The 15,950-nt window shown below is 36.1% G+C and overlaps 1 protein-coding gene across 1 annotated transcript in view; it reads left to right on the top strand.

Annotated features, from left to right (window-relative positions):
• The window catches only part of LOC138755216 (endoplasmic reticulum metallopeptidase 1), a 95,062-nt gene that overhangs the window by 76,015 nt on the left and 3,097 nt on the right, over nt 1-15,950 (top strand). The window contains exon 14 of the mRNA XM_069920805.1: nt 1,020-1,183. Coding sequence (XP_069776906.1) covers nt 1,020-1,183 — 164 coding nt within the window. The remainder of the gene's footprint in view (nt 1-1,019; nt 1,184-15,950) is intronic.

The raw sequence follows: 15,950 nt of genomic DNA, 5'->3' as shown, positions 1-15,950 counted from the left end.
TAAAACTCAGATGTAAAACCATCTTTATCGGGAGACTTCCTGTTAAGCATAGATTGAAGTGCTTCTATAATCTCTCTAAGTAAAAGAGGCATCCATTTCATTAATATCCCAGTTACTTGAAGGAAAATGAAGGTTGGATAAAATTTTTTATCAATTTTAATTTCATTTTTATCTGATTCAGAAGTATAAAATTTCACAAAAAAATTCCCTGAACACATCATTTATCTCTTGAGGTTTATATGTAATCATTGAATCCTTTCTAATAGCATTTATTGTTCTTGATACCTGTTCCATCTTTAATTGCCAAGCTAAAACCTTGTAGAGACTTTCCCCTAATTCATAGTATCTTTGTTTAGTTCTCTGTAACAACTTCTCAAACTTATGTTTGTAATGAATTATAATGTAATTTCATATTAATCAAATGTACCTTTTTAGTCTCCATTGAATTCTGTTGTAAATTCTTTTCTAATATTTCTATCTCCCTTTCCAATTTATTAACTTCGAAAGAATGCTGTTTCTTAATATTTGATGTAAAACTAATAATTTCTCCTCTTAAATATGCTTTCAAAGCAGCTCATAAAACAAACTTACTATTAACTGAATCTGTATTTATTCAAAAAAATTGCTGTATTTGATCTCTTATAAAATTACAAAATTCAACATTTTTTTAACAATAAAGAGTTAAATCTTCATCGTTATGTAGATCTAAAGAACAATTATCAAACTATTTTAACATACCAAGCTTTAAATTATTCGCTTTTTCTATTATCATTGCTTTGCTTATGTGAGAAATCTGAGTCCTCTGCTTTCATTTTTGTTCATCTTTTGTCATGTACATACTTTCTTGTTCCTGTTAACCTGTGGGTTAAGTGTTGCACTGAGTGGTGCACAGCCTCTTATGTTCAAAAAGCAAGTTGCAAGAGGAGAGTTCTAAAGAGGGTATTTTGTGTTCAGTATATATTTTAAAATGAGTTATTTTTTTCTCTCCATACCTAATTATACCTTTCCTCTTTATGTAGGTCCCAGTCACATGACACTATACATTCACCCCTCTGAAGGTTCTTCTATTACCAGGTCTTCTGTTGGGGATTCCAGTTCTTTACACAGCAATAAAAGAGATTATTTTCTCTTCTATTCCCATGGACAACAGGCTCCTCCATGGCAGTTTTGGTTGGAGGTCCAGGTAAGAGTGAAAAACGATAGGCTGCAGACAATGTAATTGTAGTAAAAACCGAAATGCTGGAGGAACTCGGGTGGTCTTTTCAGTATCTATAGATGTATTGCCGATGTTTCGGCCTGAGCCCTACTTGAAGGAAAAATCAGAAAAGGCAGAAGCAGGAGAAATCAGAAAGTCTCAGAATCCAAACCATGGGGGAGGAATCCAGACCAACAAAAGGTGTTAATTGGATATGATAAGGGGCTAGGTAGAATTTATCATGTCTGTGCAAAAGGAGACAGGGAAAGGGGAGGGGAGGGGGTGTTAACGAAAGCTAGAGAAGTTGATATTAATGCCAACTTGTTGAAGGGTCTCCAGTGGAAAAGGAGGTTTTGTTCCTCCATTTTACAGGTGGTCTCAGTCTGGCAGTACATGAGACCATGGACTGACATGTCAGAAAGGAAATGTGATGGAGAATTGAAATGGGTGGCCACTAGTAGATCCACACTAATGCAGCAGACAGAGCCGAGGTACTCAACAAAGTGATCTCCTAGTCTGCGTCCAGTCTCTCTGATGTAGAGAAGACTACAGTGGGAGCACCAGATGCAGTAGATAACCTCTTCAGATTCACAAATGAAATGTTGCTTCACTTGGAAGGAATGTTTGGGGCCCCGAATGGTCGTGAGGGAAGAGGAAGTGCAAGTGAAGCATCTCCTGCGGTTATAGGAGTATGTCCCAAGGGGATGATTGGTGGGGAGGGAGGAGTGGACCATGGAGACATGGAGGGAGCGGTCCCTGTAGAAGGCAGAGAGGGAAGGAAAGGGGAATATGTGTCTAGTGGTGGGATCACATAGTAGGTGGCAGAAATGGTGGAGGAGGATGTGTTGGATGAGGAGGCTGGTGGGTTGGTAGGTGAGGACCAGGGGAATCCTGTCTTTGTTGAGCGTGAAGGCGGAGGGGGCCAGGGCAGATGTGTGGGTAATGGAGGATATGCAGGTGAGTGCCGAGTTGATGGTGGTACAGGGAGAACCCCATGTTCTTTGAAGGAAATCTCTGTTGACCTGGCATGGAAGTTCTCAGATGCGATGGAGACAGAGGATTTTAGAGAATGAAATGGATAGGGTGGTAAGGGGGGTAGTCAAGGTAGCTGTGGGAGTTGGTGGGTTTATAGATGTCTGTCAAGAGTTTGAGATCGAGGAAAGGGAGAGTGTTGCTAGAGATGGACCAAGTGAATTTGAGGTCGAGGTGGGAGATGGCAGCAAAGTGGATGAAGTCAATAAGCTCCTCGCGGATACATGAGGCAGCACCAAAATGGTTATTGATGTAGTAGAGGAAGAGTTGAGGTAACCCTGTTTATTCTAATAGCCACCTTACATTAAAAAGAAAAACTGGCAAAAACATAGAATCAAATGTCCTTTGACGACAGACACTGACACTAATCCAACAGCTTTGTTTGAGAAAAGTAATGAATTTGTCCTCAGATTAGAACTGTTTTAGATAGAGAATATTGAAGCCAGATCAGTGAGTTTTTATTTTATTGTTTAAAACTTTATAGTTTATTGAATGGAAGTAATCAAAATTTGTCTTTCTTCCTTGGTTACTTTTCTCTGCATCAAACTGTTTTAAAGTGTTGCCTTTTCCAGTGAGAGCTGATGGACTTGTTGATTACTTTCATTGTGAACATCCTCCGCAGCTTGCATCCCATCTCCTAATCCACTGGGCTGTACTTCTAAGCCTCTTCCCTCAATCCTGGTTGTGATTTTGCAATTTTTATTAGTCTCTTATTTTCCCTTCATGCCTCTCTGTGCTCACTTGTTCACGAAATCTACCTTGCATTTCTTGTCCTTCAAAATTTTCTCTTTCCACACAGAGACAAATTCTTTTGCTTGCCATGTTGATGCTGAACAAATACCACTTATACCTATGCCATTAACCAGCACTTGGTCTGTAGCCTTGTATGTATTAATAATTTAAATACATGTTCAGTTTTGTCATAAATGTGTCAATAAGCTCCTCGCGGATACATGAGGCAGCACCAAAATGGCCATTAGGCCCCTGGGGAAATGTGTTACAAACTATCTGTGGGTGGAAAATAAATAGTTCAGATCTTCTATAAATTCCATCCCTAATACATCATTTGTTGAGTAATTAAGTTTGTAAATTTTAATGTTAATGGATTAAATAGAAATATAAAGGGAGAATGTTAACACATATTAAAAAAATTGTGAGTAGATATAGCTTTTTTTTAACAAGAAAATCATTTAATTGATAAAGAACATTTGAAATTAAAAAGAGATTGGGTAGGATATGTTTTTTCGGAACTGAACTGAACAGGGACGTCGGGCTCCCACGGTGGCAGCAGCGGAACTTAGTCTCCTGATGGCAGCAGGGACCTCGAACTCCCGGATAGGAGCGAGACCTTAGGGCTCCCAGTATGAGCGGGGCCTCGGTGGGGAGGTGTCAGTGATCAGTTGTGACCAGCATTATTTTGATGAAAATTAAGCACTAATCTTACTGCTTAAAAAGCCTTACCTTGCTTTTTGTTGTTGTTTAAACCCTGTTACAAGTGATTTACTGTTGGTTCTGGGCTATTTTTTTTAAAAAAAAAGACCAGTTCTTTGAAAAAATGTTTATCTGAAATGGGCCCGGCCCAGACCATTTTGGATAATCAGAGTCGTACTGTAATACATTACAAACATACAGGACTGATAAAACTATTATTAGAATGAGGCAAAGATGTTATGAATTGGGTGAGAAATGGCATAAAGTTTTGGCTTGGCAATTAAAAGCAGACCAAGCTTTGAGAATAATTAATGGTATAGAAAAGGATTCTAATGTAATTACATATAAAGAAATAAATGAACCTTTTAGGAATTTTTATGTGAAATTATATACTTGAATCTTTAGGAGATGAAACTAAAATAAATGATCATCTATCACAGATAATATTGCCAAGGTTATATTTAGAAGAAAAACTGTACTTGATGTACCATTTACTGAGGTAGAAGTAAGAGAAACAATGAACTCTTTACATAGTAATAAATCTCAAGGAGAAGATGTTTTCCCATCTGAATTTTATAAAGAATGTAAGGATTTATTAATTCCCATATTTTTGCAAGTATTGGATCAAGCTTCATAATCTTCTACTCTTCCAGAATAATTTTCGATGGCAATAATTAATAATTCCTAAAAAATGTCAGTGACCCTTTGAAACCTTCATCATTTAGACTTATTTCATTATTAAATGTAGATTATAAAATAGTAGCAAAAGTTTTGCCAAATAGAACAAATAATTTGTTACCTAAATTAATTAATATGGATCAGACAGGGTTTTTAAAAAAATATAATTTTGAAAAATGTAGTAGATTACTTAGCATAATTCATTTAGTGCAAAAATGAGGTGATCTGAGTGTTGCAGTGGCTTTAGATGCAGAAAAAGTGTTTGATAGATTAGAATGGGATTTTTTGTTTAAGGTATTAGAAAAGTTTGAATTTGGATTGAATTTTAAAAATTGGGTTAAAGCATTATATAATAGTCTCAAAGCTAAAATAGTAACAAATGGACAGGTATCTATGCCATTTAATTTAACAAGGTCAAGTAGACAAGGATGCCTCTGGTCACCAGCTTTATTTGTTTTAGCTATAGAACCATTTGCCCAGATGATTTGTTCGGATTTACAAATTTTACAAGTAGGTCAAGAGGAATATATAATCAGTTTAGTTGCCCATGATGTTTTAATATATTTGACTGAACCCGAGTTATCTTTACAAAGATTGTATGGCCAACTGGAAGAATATGAAAAGTTTCGGGTTATAAAATAAATTGGGATAAAAGTGAAATTATGCCTTTGTAGTGGCCTATCTGATGGCACTACCTTATGCAAGTGGCAATAAATAACACTGGAGACAGTATAGTCAGGATTCAGTCCCTTTATTGTGCTTAACCACAGCTTTTATAGTTCCCTCTGCGCGTTTCACGCTGAGCCTTCTGGGATGCAGTAGTGACGTCACTTTCCAACCTCTGGAGTCAGGTGCCATAAAAAACGCGTGCTCTTATTCGCGCGCTTTTCCTAATTGCTGGTGCCTGGCTTGTAGTTGGAGGACTGGGACGTCATTGGAGGCGATGCACTCTGGTAATGCGCTTGCTAAACTGTTGTGGCTGCGCGCGTGGGGCTCCCGCTATACCACCCCCCCCCCCCCAGATTCGTGGCTGCCAGACGCAGGTTCCTGCTGGTGGTTCAGCCTGGGGCGTCCTCTGGGACGTTTCAGTGGTGACGAGATCGGTTTTGAAAGGTCAGTGTGTGCCGGTTTCAGTCATTCAATTGTGAACATACAGTCTTGGCCCCTACATCCAATGTAAATACTACACCTTCTCGCCTGATTACCCTACAGGGATCCTCATCTGGGCATTGAAATGCTGAGCCTTTCTGACCTTTCCTAACCATCACAAATTCCGCAGTCAGTAGGTCGTGTGGCACCTGATGTTTGGAGCTCCCGTGAAAAACCGTGGGATAGAGCTGTTTTGCCCTATTGCTATCTCTCACAAGACGTAAAATATCCAAGTCAGCTGTCTGATTTATGTCACTAGCGAATGTATGTCACCTGGAACGGATAGTGGAGTTCCATAGATCATCTCAGCAGTCGAAACTGGCAATCCTTCCTTTGGTGCTGTATGTATTCCCAATAGCACCCACGGTAATTCGTCCATCCAGTTCGGCCCCTGCAGTCTTGCCTTAAGTACCGACTTTAAATGCCTATGGAACTGTTTCACAAGTCCATTTGACTGAGGATGATAGGCGGTTGTGTGGTATAATTTACTTCCACAGAAGTTTGAAAGCTGTGTCCACAGGTGGGAAATAAACTGCGTACCTCTATCTGAAGTGATGTGACTAGGTGTACCAAATCGTGCAACCCATTGAAAAATAAAGGTCCGTGCACACATCTCCAGGTCTGCTGCCTGCATAGAGATTGCTTCTGGCCAACGATTAAAACAGTCAACAACAGTAAATAAATATCTCATCCCGTGACAGACCGGCAAAGGTCCAACTACATCCACGTGGATATGCTGAAATTTTGCATCCACCATGGACGCATGGTGGTACATGCGTATGTCTGTGAATTTTAGCCTTTTGGCACTGAAGGCAAGTTTTGGCCCAAAGGGTGTCGAGTCTCTTTAGACCGTGCCACACATAACGATTTGACACTAGTTTAACGGAAGATCTAATGGAAGGATGCGAAAGATTATGTATACCTTCGAAGGTCTTCCTGCGCCAGCTAAACGGTAGAATGGGTCTAGGGTGTCCGGTGGAAATGTCACAAAGGAGTGTGGGACCGCATGCCTCTGGTGATTTCCTCAACCTGGTGACTTGTAATGACGGTTTTGTAGGCTTGTACCTCCTCATCCCGCTGCTGTCTTCCGCCAACTGTGCCGTGTCGATTCCACCTTGGACTGCAGAGACAGTTGGTCTCGATAGGGCATCTGCCACCGGATTGGAAAAACCGGCAACATATGTCAGTAGTGAAGTCAGAGATAAATGACAATTGGCATTGCTGCCTCGCGGACCATGGGTCAGATATCATACTCATGGCCTGCACGAGGGGTTCATGATCAGTAAAGGTTGTAAACACTCGGTCGAATGTGCTATATCTCATGTTCTCAGATGTAACGTTCCGAAGCACAAATTGCGCTTTGGCCAACTGCAGCCAGCTATGTGGCTGAGCCAACCAGAATGGAGGCAGGCGAACTACTACTGCATTAATCACCACCGGTGCTGCAGCCAGCTGAGCCGCGTCGACCTCTACCTTCGAAGTTGTTGGTTGCTCGTTCATGTCAGACATGTGGGATTCAGTGTACCTGAGGCCCGTCGTGGTCACCAAATTATGTAGTGGCCAATCTGACGGCATTATCTTACGCAAGTGGCAATAAATGATACTTTATTATGCTTAACCACAGCGTTTATAGTTCCCTCTGCGCATTTCATGCTGAGCCTTCTGGGATGCGGTAGTGACATCACTTTCCAGCCTCTGGTGTCTGGTGCCATGAAAAGCGAGGGCTCTTATCCTAATTGCTTTTCCTAATTCCTGGTGCCTGGCTTGTAGGTGTTGGACTGGGACATCGTTGGAGGCTATGCGCTCTGGTAATGCGCTTGCTAAACTGTTGTGGCTGCGCATGATTCTGTTGTTTGCATGGGACTTCCACTACACCTTTGACAGCAGGTGACTAAAACCATTGTCAGAGAGATGCGCAGTTTAAATGGCCAAAGGAAGGTATCAAATATTTAGGAATACATATGGTTAACAATTTGAACGATTTGTATAAATTGAATTATTTATCTTAATAAGATTGAGAAAATTTTTAAAAATGGATAAATTTACTTATAACTTTAGTTGGGTGAATTGTATAAATATGAATGTATTTCCAAGGATACGGTATCTTTTAATACCTCAAAAAAATTTCAAAATTAAATAAACAAATAAGGAAATTTCTTTGGAAAGGTAAAATGGCAAGAAATTAATGTGGAAATATGAATTAGGAGGACTACAGCTTCCTAATTTAAAGAATTATTACCGAGCGGCACAAATGAGATTCTTTGCTTCTTTCTTTGAAAATGTAAAACCGGCATGGGTTAATATAGATCTGAACAAAATTGGAGAAAAGAAACCAAAAGAATTTTATATATGTGGGAATCAAAATTGATCGTTGCGGATAAAGCTACACCACCATTGAAGCATTTACTTAATGTTTGGAATAAAATGAATCAAGATATTGGTGAATATCACACCTAAAATGTCATTGATCAATCTTCTTTTGGTGTTTTCAAAAGATAATCAGTTCTTAAATACATGGTATCGAAAAGGGATTGTTAATGTGGAAGACTGCTCTGAAAGAGGACAATTAATGTTGTTTGAACAATTGAACAAATGTGATATACTACGTAATACTCTTTTTTGTTATTTTCAATTAAGGGCATATTTGAGAGATAAATTGGGGTCAGCAATGTTTTTGCCTAATTGTACTGAAGTAGAACTTCTTATTAGGAGTGGGAATGTCAAAAAAATTATTTCTTTGATATATTTGTCATTACAAGTCAGGGGACTTCTAAATGAGGATTGTATAGATCTAGGCAGATATGGGGAAACATTTGAATATTATAATCAACAAATTTAGGAAAATTTATATCGAGATTCTATGACTAATACTTATCAATGTAAGATTTTGATGAGTTCAATACAATTTTTGACATCAGTTTTATTTTACACCACAGAAGTTGAATGCATTGAAATCCTATTTATCAGGTCAATGTTTAAGATGTGGTGAGGATGTATTCAACATGGTCTTGGCCAGCCTTTGGCAGAATTAATTAGATTTGATAATGACATTAAAGGTTTTAAAGGAGATAGGAAAGAACATAAGATTAGTTTATTTGCAGATGATGCTATAATGTATTTGACTGAATCAGAAAGGTCGTTAAGTAAAATGTGTTTAAGATTAAAAGAATGTGGTGTAGTATCTGGCTATAAATTGTGATAAAAGTAAAATAATGCTTATAGTAAAGGCAGATTATGAGCAATGTGAAAAGGAAAGTCAGTTTAAATGGCAGAGAGATGCAATTAAATATTTAGGTATTAAAATTGACAATAACAAATACTTCATTTAAATTGAATTATCCCATTGCTTAAGAAAGTAGAAAAATATATCAGAAATGGAAGGAACTACCTATAACATTAATAGGAAGAGTTAATTGTATAAAAATTAATATATTTCCTAGGGTACTGTACTTAGTTCAAAAGTTATCATCAATTTTTTTTCCATAAACTAAACAAGTATGTTAGGAAATTTATTTTGAAAGGAAAAATGGCAAGAGTTGCATTAGAAAAATTAACATGGAAATTCAAATTAGGAGAACTGCAAAGACCAAAATTTAAAAATTATTATAGAGCAGCACATTTGAGGTTTCTCTCTACTTGTTTTCAAGAGGGAGAGCAGTCGGCATGGATTTATTTGGAAATGAATAAAATAGGAGAAGATAAATCAGAGAATTTTGTATATAAATTGAATGATTTTTTGGAGATCGAGATATTCCTTTGTTAAAACATCTTTTTAAAATGTGGAGTAAAATACATTTAGAAATGGGAATAAGAAATTTTTGGATACCAGGAATGATATTGAATTAGAATTAACAATCTTTTTACAATAAATAATAAACTTTTTGATATTTGGTTTAACAAAGGAATTAAGACAGTTGAAGATTCTTTTCAAGGTTCAACTTTAATGACATTGGAGCAATTGAAAAGTAAACATAGAATACAAAACAATACAATATTCTCTTATTATCAGTTAAAGGCATATTAAATAGAAAATTTAGGTCTCAATTTGTTATTACCTGAACAAAGTTATTTGGAACCATTCATTACAGATATAAATATTAAAAAGTTTATTTCAATTATGTATACAATTTTTCAAAAAGAAAAGTATAAACCAGGAGTTCATAAGTCAAGACAAAGATGGGAGAAAGACTTGAAAGTAAATATTCAACAAGAAACTTGGATAGAACTTTGTCAGGATAGTATGGCTAACACAGTTAATGTCCGGTATAGAATGATACAATATATTTTTTTACATCAACCATATTTTACCTCACAGAAATGAAATGGATTAAATTCTAATTCTTCAGATAAATGCTTTAGATGCAATAAAGAAATAGGTACTTTTCTACATTCTACGTGGTAATGTTCAAATTTAAGACCTTCTTGGATAGAAGAGTTACAAAAGGTAAGTTTCCTCAAAATCCAAATATTTTATTTACTTGAAAATATTTTTGACACAGAATTGAAATTGAAATTAAATAAATACAAAAAAGAATTTGTTAAAATAGCCCTAACGGTAGCTAGAAAATGTGTGGCAGTAACTTGGAAGTCAGATGTGTATTTGTGAATGGGTAGATGGCCATACTGAAATAAGTTGTTGTATGCCACTTGAAAAGATTACATATAATTGACGTAATAAATTTGAAATTTTTCAAAAGATTTGGGAATCATATTTACAATTTGTGGTAATCGCCCAACCTGAATCTTCCAACTTATAAAATTAAGTTACGTTGGACTTTATTTGATAGTTTTAGTAAGTTTTTATAAATATTATCCAGATGTTCTCTTTTTCTTCTTTTCTATTGGGCTGTTGGGGGGAGGGGATGGGGAATTTAAAAAAATCACCATTAATTCTTAATATTTTTGAATAAGATATTTATTTAATTTTTTTTATGCATATGTAAAATTTAAAATTAAAAAGAAACATGGTCTTGTCCGAATGTGAGACCCTTTTAGGTGTCCATAAGTATCCTTTTTACAACAAGTTATAGGAGCTGTTTTTCTGTTAAATCCCATCTGTTTTTATTAGGAAATATTTAAAGTACAACTAAATTAAAATGATCAATTTATCAATTGAAAATTGATAAATTAGCAGCTGTGAGAAAATGAATTGCAATTACTTGGAAATTGGATATATTTTTAACATTGCCAAGATGGCATGCTGAAAATCAAAGTTGTATCCTTTTGGGATACTTACAATTTAAAGAATAAATATTCTGTGTTTTTATAAATTTGTAGTGATATCCTTTTTACCCTTCTAGCCCTGCAGAATGTTTACTTTAGAACTGATGAATTGTGCTGCACGACATCGCTCTCTGCAATCCAAGATTCTTTGTTGCTTTTTCTTTATATTTTTTTCAATTTGTGTATTATTTTCCTTTTTGGGTGGGAGGTTGGGTAGGAGGGAGAGGTTTTGTGATGGGCTGAAAACCATCATGTATGCAATCAATTTGTTCTCTTTTTGATATAGGTATTATGTAGTTACTGGATGATTGGAATATTAAATAAAATATTCAAAACAATGGTTGCTACATTATCGTTACAGGCAAATTTTATAATAAAGTGGTAGTTTTTGCTAATGTATATGCCCCAAATGTTGATGATGCAGGATTTTTTTAGCCTCTTTTTGCAGCTCAACCAGATTTTAGTCTTTACTCATTGGTGCTGTGTGGAGACTTCAATTGTTGGTTAGACCCTTCTTTGGATCGTTCATCCTCTAAATTGGCTTCTTTGAGTAAATTTGCATCTGTAATTCATCCTATTTAATTTTGTGCCATGTTTTATTACATGGATTAAATTACTATAGTCATGTTCTATTGCTTTAATTCTCCAATGGGGGACCCATCAAGGGTGCCCTTTAAGTCCATTACTTTTTGATTTGGTTTTAGAGCCTCTAGCAATGGCATTTTGCGAGTGCAGAGATATTTCAGGAATCAATAGGAAGGGAATTGAACACAAAGTTTCCCTTTATGCAGATGACCTTTTGCTTTTTATATCAAACCCTGATACAGTACCTTCATACTATCCTTTTCAATTTAGTTTTCAGGATATAAGTTAAATCTGCATAAGAGTGAACTTTTCCCTTTAAATGCCTTTGAACCAACTTATTCTAATTTTCCTTTTAATATTGTGAAAGATCAATGTACTTGACATTACAGTTACGAAGAATCATCGTGTCTTTTTAGGGAAAATTTCTCTACTTAAGCAGGTGAAACTGTCTTGAACAAAATGTCTCCTTTATCTATCTCTTTGATTGGTTTGTATTAATTTTATCAAAATGAACAATTCTACCTAAATTTTTGTAACTTTTTCAGTCTATACCTATTTTCATTCCTAAATTGTTTTTTGACTCACTCAATTCACTTGTATCATCTTACATATGGCAAGGAAAGCACCCCCATTTAAATAAAATTAATCTTCCAAAGCCTAATTTTAGATTTTGTTATTGGGCGGTCAATATATGTAATCTAATGTTCTTGTTACAGTTTCATAATCAAATTCACTGTCCTGCTTGGGTAGAAATGGAATTAAATTTCACCAAAAATGTTTCTGTCTCGGCACTTCTTGGCTCCTCTCTTTCTCTCGCTTAGTATAAACTAACTGACAATCTGGTCAGTTTGAGAATATGGGTACAGTTTAGAAGGTATTTTGGATTTCAGGGTTTCTCTCTTGCAAGCCCCATTTTGTCCCATCACCTTTTCCAGCTCTTTGCAGATTCTTCTTTTAATGATTGGTATAGATTAGGTATTAAATATTTTAAAGATCTTTTTATTGATACAGCTTTTAATCTTTTGAATAATTGGTTGGAAAGTTCAATTTACCAAACCCTCAATTTTTTCAGATATGTACAAATCAGGCATTTTATTCAATCTCAGATCCCCGATTTTCCTAGAGCACCCGAGGTGAACATTTTTCGGATTACAACCTTCTGGTAAAGGGTTAATATTTATGACAAGTTGACTAGTTTAAGATGTGTCCTTTTAGTCCAAATTAAGAATGCCTGGGAGCAGGATTTGAATCTTTCGCTGTCCAACGAGGTTTGGGACTCTATTTTCAAACTTATTTACACATCTCTTTGTGTGCCACTGTCTTCAAAGCTGTACATGTCTAAAATCAAGTTATCTAGTTTTTAAACTCTGATATAATCCTTTGATAGATGTAAAATAGGTGATGCTTCTTTAATTCATATATTTAGGGCGTACCCAAGTTTGGAAAATATTGGAGAGAAGTTTTTAAACATTATTGGTGATTCTCAATTTAAAATTAGAACCAAATCCTTTAGTTGCTCTTCTTGGAATTTTTGGAGAAGACTACGTTTCATTAACCCCAATTAAATGTCGCATTTTATCCTTCACTGCTGGGCAGATGTAGAAAGCTAATACCCCAGCTATTCATGCACAATGGAAAAGGGACATAATGTTATTTAAATTTGGAAAAAATTAGATAGGCAATTAATGATTCAAACTTTAGATACCAAATGTTATGGGGCCAATTCATGGACTATATTCATAATCTCTAGGTTTAGTGTTATTACAGAACTTTGGCACAGTTTTATCCTACTTCAGAGTGAACTAATTTGTTTCACTAACATTATCTTTCAACCTTGTTTAGGGTTAGAGGTTTGGATGTATTTATGATTATTCTTGTAGTGTTTTTCTTTATATTCTTATGGAGCACATTCCATAATTGGACTGTACACTTATTAGTGAAAATCAATAAAAATATTTTAAAAAGAAAAAATTTGTTTTGTGGCAGAACAATAATTATCAATAAGGAAACAATAAAATGCTGATGTTGGAAGATTGACTGAATAATGAGCTGCTGGAGGAACTCTGCGGGTCAGTCAACATTTGGAGTCACGACCCTTTATTGAGACTAATTATTAATAGACTGGGTTGATGAGATAAGGTCACGTATCCAGATTTCCTAAGAGAGAGAGGCTGGAAGGTAAACAATGTAAAAATCCATTTGCATTGGTTAGTAAATTAAGAGGAAAGGATAACAATCTGGTAAATAGATTTCACTTGAAGATGTTTTAATCTAATCAGCGTGAACATCTAAATTGTGAAAATCTCATGGCAGATTTCCAGTTTGATTTTTTTTCTTTGTAATAGTATGGTGTTGCCAAATTTACTGACATGGCAAAGATGGCAAGTTATGTAGAGGTTTGATGAATGTGCTATTAATCTTCAATTATGATACGTATTTTGTTAAATTTTTTGGGGATTGGTTTTAGGGCACAGAGACAACATGTTTGCATTTTAAACACAATTACGCACAGAAACCAGTTTGAAAGCAGGAAAGTCTGCTGTTTGCATCTGAAGCAGATAGATGAAAAGATTTCATGAGGGTTCCGGAGATACTGAGAACGATGGACTGTTTCCTGGTCAATCCTAGACAGCTCAGAAGCAATGTCTTGGAAGAGAGAAACATCAAACAAAGATAATTACTTTGATTCTGTAGATAAGTGGATAAAGATTAAATTAAGATGTTAAGAGGTTCAGAAAAACTTCAAAGAATGTTATGATGTCATACCACGTGACATGAAAGATCTACATAGAATATATTATCAAACTAGACATTTTTGAAGAAGACTTGGTCATCCTGTAAGACACAGGATTGAGAAAGCAGCAATATTTCCTTTAAAGAAGGAAAGTTTCCTGAGCTCTCCTGAATAAAAGGATGAACATCAGAATGGCTATTTTAAAAGAAATAGCCACTTAACTGATCTAAGAAATGAGGGCAGACTTGTGTGTCCATGGGAAAAAATAAAGGTCACTCTTGATTAAGAAAGAAATCATCATGGAAAACAGCCTTTAACTCTTGGATAAGAATAAGAGGGACTTTGTGAAATCACTCATATGAAGAAACATTGCTCTGAAAACAACTCGACACGTTTTAAAGAGATCTGAAGATGTTTCAAACTGCTTCTGAACTGCAATTTAAAAATCTTCAAGTTCAACATGTTTAATGCTGAAATTTAAAATAGACTTTTCAGAATTTTCCCTAACTGTAATGGTTAGGATTTGGCCACATATACATATATTTTACATTTGCACATAGAGGGGGTGAAGTAAGAAATGTTATGCTATTAATAGTTTAATAAAAACTATTATTTTGAATTTAACATTGTCCGATGAATTTTACATTGCTGTTCCTTTGTTAGTTCATAACAAGAGGACACAGGATGGCAAAGATATAGGGATGTGAGTTGTCAAATAATTCTGGAAAATAGAGTACAATGTGGGGAAATGTGATATTGTCCAATCTGGGAGGAATATTAATTGCAGAGATGGAGAAGGATTTTGATTAAGGGCTCAACCCGAAATGTCAGTTATGTATCTCTACCTTTAAATGACACTGTTTGACTTGCTGAGTCTCTCCAGCATTGTGTGTTTTTACTTCAACCATGGTGTCTACAGAATTGTGTTTTACCCCTGGAAAAGGATCTAGATATCTGCTTGATTCACAAAGGGCAGGAACTCCAAGAGTCTGGGAAAGGTAATAGTTAACAGAAATTAAATACAGTAGTAAGAAGGATTACTTTGGTTTGAGGGTTCTGAAGTGCCTTGTAGTCTCACTGCTCCTAGTGCACAAAGTTCTCAATACCACACTGAATGTTCCTTCTCTTCTTTGAACAGTTGTGATCCAGTGGTTCCCAGGACTTGGTATATTGATGAATTTCTTCAACAGAGTAATGGTGAAACCGCTTCTGGACTATATACAGTATTTGTTGCCTTAATTAGGGATGGATGTTAATGCATTGGAAACAGTTCACATGTTTATTAGCCTAACTTCTGGAATGCCAGGTAGTTTTGTGGATAGGTTGTTTCTATTGGAGATCAGAAAACATGATAAAATGCACAGGGTAGGCGTGGAGAGGCGTGTCTTGTTCCAGAGTCTAGAACTTGAGGCCACCATTTATAAATAAGAGTAATGTGGATGATGAGTCTTTGGAAATCTTTGCTGAAGGGAAGTGGAAACAGCATCCTATTTATTTGATTAAATAGTGGATAAACATGAGCCGAGGGTGAAATGGTGGGGCAGTCTTGAGGACCTGTGGCTAACTCCTGCTCCTAATTTGTATTCTCTTAATTAGAATGCTGTGGGCAGATGCAGAGAACAATAAAAAGATGCTTTTGTGTCTGGGAGGCTAGTACGGCAGTGGTAATAGACTACGGTTATGCAAAGTCTGACTGGAACACCCAAAAACCATTGAGTATTTCTAGTCATCCCACCTTTGGAAGCTCATGTGGAGTGGGATAAGTCAAGCAAAGGTTTACTCCAAAGCTGTATTCCAGTTTTCAAATTGAGAGTGGGGGGGGGGGGGGGGGGGTGGAATGAGCTTCTCCCTCAGCTCTTTAGAGCTGGATGAATGACTGAACAAGGCTAAATGGTGCACTCTTCTCCCTACTGAATCGGAGTC

Source organism: Narcine bancroftii, chromosome 1 (genome assembly GCF_036971445.1).
Source record: "Narcine bancroftii isolate sNarBan1 chromosome 1, sNarBan1.hap1, whole genome shotgun sequence".
NCBI lineage: Eukaryota > Metazoa > Chordata > Chondrichthyes > Torpediniformes > Narcinidae > Narcine > Narcine bancroftii.
The sequence above is the reverse complement of the archived record's forward strand: the minus strand, read 5'-3'. Positions and strand labels throughout refer to the sequence as shown.